Source organism: Cebus imitator, unplaced genomic scaffold (genome assembly GCF_001604975.1).
Source record: "Cebus imitator isolate Cc_AM_T3 unplaced genomic scaffold, Cebus_imitator-1.0 Scaffold6, whole genome shotgun sequence".
Lineage (NCBI taxonomy): Eukaryota > Metazoa > Chordata > Mammalia > Primates > Cebidae > Cebus > Cebus imitator.
The window spans coordinates 6,741,748-6,743,686 of record NW_016107321.1 but is presented as its reverse complement, the minus strand read 5'-3'; the positions used below and the strand labels follow the sequence as shown (position 1 = coordinate 6,743,686).

General features: G+C 43.9%; 1 protein-coding gene across 8 annotated transcripts in view; it reads left to right on the top strand.

Moving 5' to 3' along the window:
* The window catches only part of SYNJ2 (synaptojanin 2), a 121,530-nt gene that overhangs the window by 96,533 nt on the left and 23,058 nt on the right, over positions 1–1,939 (top strand). For all 8 annotated transcript variants that reach the window (XR_005201804.1, XR_001828104.2, XM_017538567.2 and 5 more), the window contains one exon: positions 1,731–1,889. Coding sequence is in view for 6 of the 8 variants with exons in the window: in XM_017538567.2 (XP_017394056.1) it covers positions 1,731–1,889 (159 nt within the window). In the remaining 2 variants the exon portion in view is untranslated. The remainder of the gene's footprint in view (positions 1–1,730; positions 1,890–1,939) is intronic.

The following is a 1,939-nucleotide window of genomic DNA, read 5'->3' as shown; positions in this document are numbered from 1 at the left end:
TGTCTCTACTAAAAATATAAAAATTAGCCAGCCATGGTGGCACACACTTGTAATCCTAGCTACTCAGGAGGCTGAGGCAGGAGAATCACTTGAACCCGTGAGGCGAAGGTTGCAGTGAGCCGAGATCGCACTATTGCACTACAGCCCAGGATACAGTTCGAGACTCCATCTCAATTGAAAAAAAAAATGCTACTTCGAAATAGTAAACTTGAGATACGTAATAACATAAACCTTATTCTCCTAAAGCTGAATACTGGGAGCTGCTTCCTGGGAGCAGACACTGCAAAGCGAGGGAGTAATTAAAGGGTTTGTAATGTGGTTCTTTTCTACAATAATAATATTGAGGGACCTGTTAACATTCTACACTTTTGTTTTTGAAACAGAGTCTCACTCTGTTGCCCAGGCTGGTGTACAGTGGCGTGATCTTGGCTCACTGCAACCTCTGCCTCCCAGGTTCAAGTGATTCTCCCACCTCAGCCTCCTTAGTAACTGGGATTACAGGCACACACCACCAGGCCTGACTAGTTCTGGTATTTTTACTAGAGATAAGGTTTCACCATGTTGACCAGGCTGGTCTCAAACTCCTGACTTCAAGTGATTTGCCCACCTCAGCCTCCCAAAATGCAGAGATTACAGGCGTGAGCCACCGCACCCGGCCAACATTCTCCACTGATTTTGTCTGATATCGTAGTCACTGGCCATAAGTAGCTATTTACATTTAAATTAGTTAAAAATAAATAACATTTTAAAATTCCTTGCTTTCACTGGCCACATTGAAAATGCTCAGTATTCATCTGGCCAGTGGCTCCCCCATCTGACAGCACAGAGAACACGCCAGCGCTGCGGAAAGTTCTGTTCGACAGTGTTGTCCAGACACTCATTTTATTTGGTTGGGATCCATGTAATTTTCTGTCCAGCTTATTGTCATGGGGGGGGGTGGAAATGCCTCATTTAGGAGAATAGAAACTGATTTTGGAGCTATGCGGATGGGAGTTGAAATCCATCCCATCTGTATCGAGCACTAGCTGTGTAACCTTCAGCAAATGCCTTTGTTTCTAAATTTTTGTGTTTTTTTTTTAATCTAAGAGAGAGCTGGTGGCATCTGCTTGTGCACCTGGAACAGAGCCCAGCCCTTGCGGACAGTTGATCCACAGCAGCTGCTGTCATTGTGATTCCTGGGGAAGAGATAGGGAAAGCAAGGACCGCAGGAGGTCTCCAGGGCTGAGCTGGGGCCGTGGGCTCCTAAGACTGAGTAGGATGGGGAGGAAGAGTGAGAAAAAGACAGAGAAGGGTCACATGAAGAAGCTCAGGAAGTTATATGAAGGCGTACATCCTGAGCATGTATGCTATGCTTTTGAAACCTCATTCTCCTAACACTGAATGCTGGATGCTGCTTTCTACGAGCAGGCGCTCCAAAGCAAGGTTGCATCTGATCTTCAGGACTGAGATTTGCGGAGGAAATTCTGGCCATCTTGCTCCCCTCCGCTTAGGGTTGGAGCTTCCCTCGAACCACTCAGAAACACTGTTATTTAAAATTAGCAAGTAAGCCATGTAAAATTCCTCCACAGGTTTATGGGATGGGTGAAAAACAAGATGCTCTAGTAGAAAAAAATTTTTAAGTAACATTTTAAGAAAAATACTCCTGCTTGGCCCAGTGAGCTTGTCTTTCTCCTCTTCCCCGCCTTCCTTGCAAGATGGGCTGAATGATTATGATTTTCTTTTCAACTTAGGGGAGAAACGTTTTTTCTCATGATTATGTATTTTGGTGTGGCGATTTCAACTACCGCATTGATCTTACTTATGAAGAAGTCTTCTATTTTGTTAAACGCCAAGACTGGAAGAAACTTCTGGAATTTGATCAACTACAGCTACAGAAATCAAGTGGAAAAGTAAGTTGTGCTTTAAAAATATTTTTTTAGCTGCTGCTTCAAGACAGATG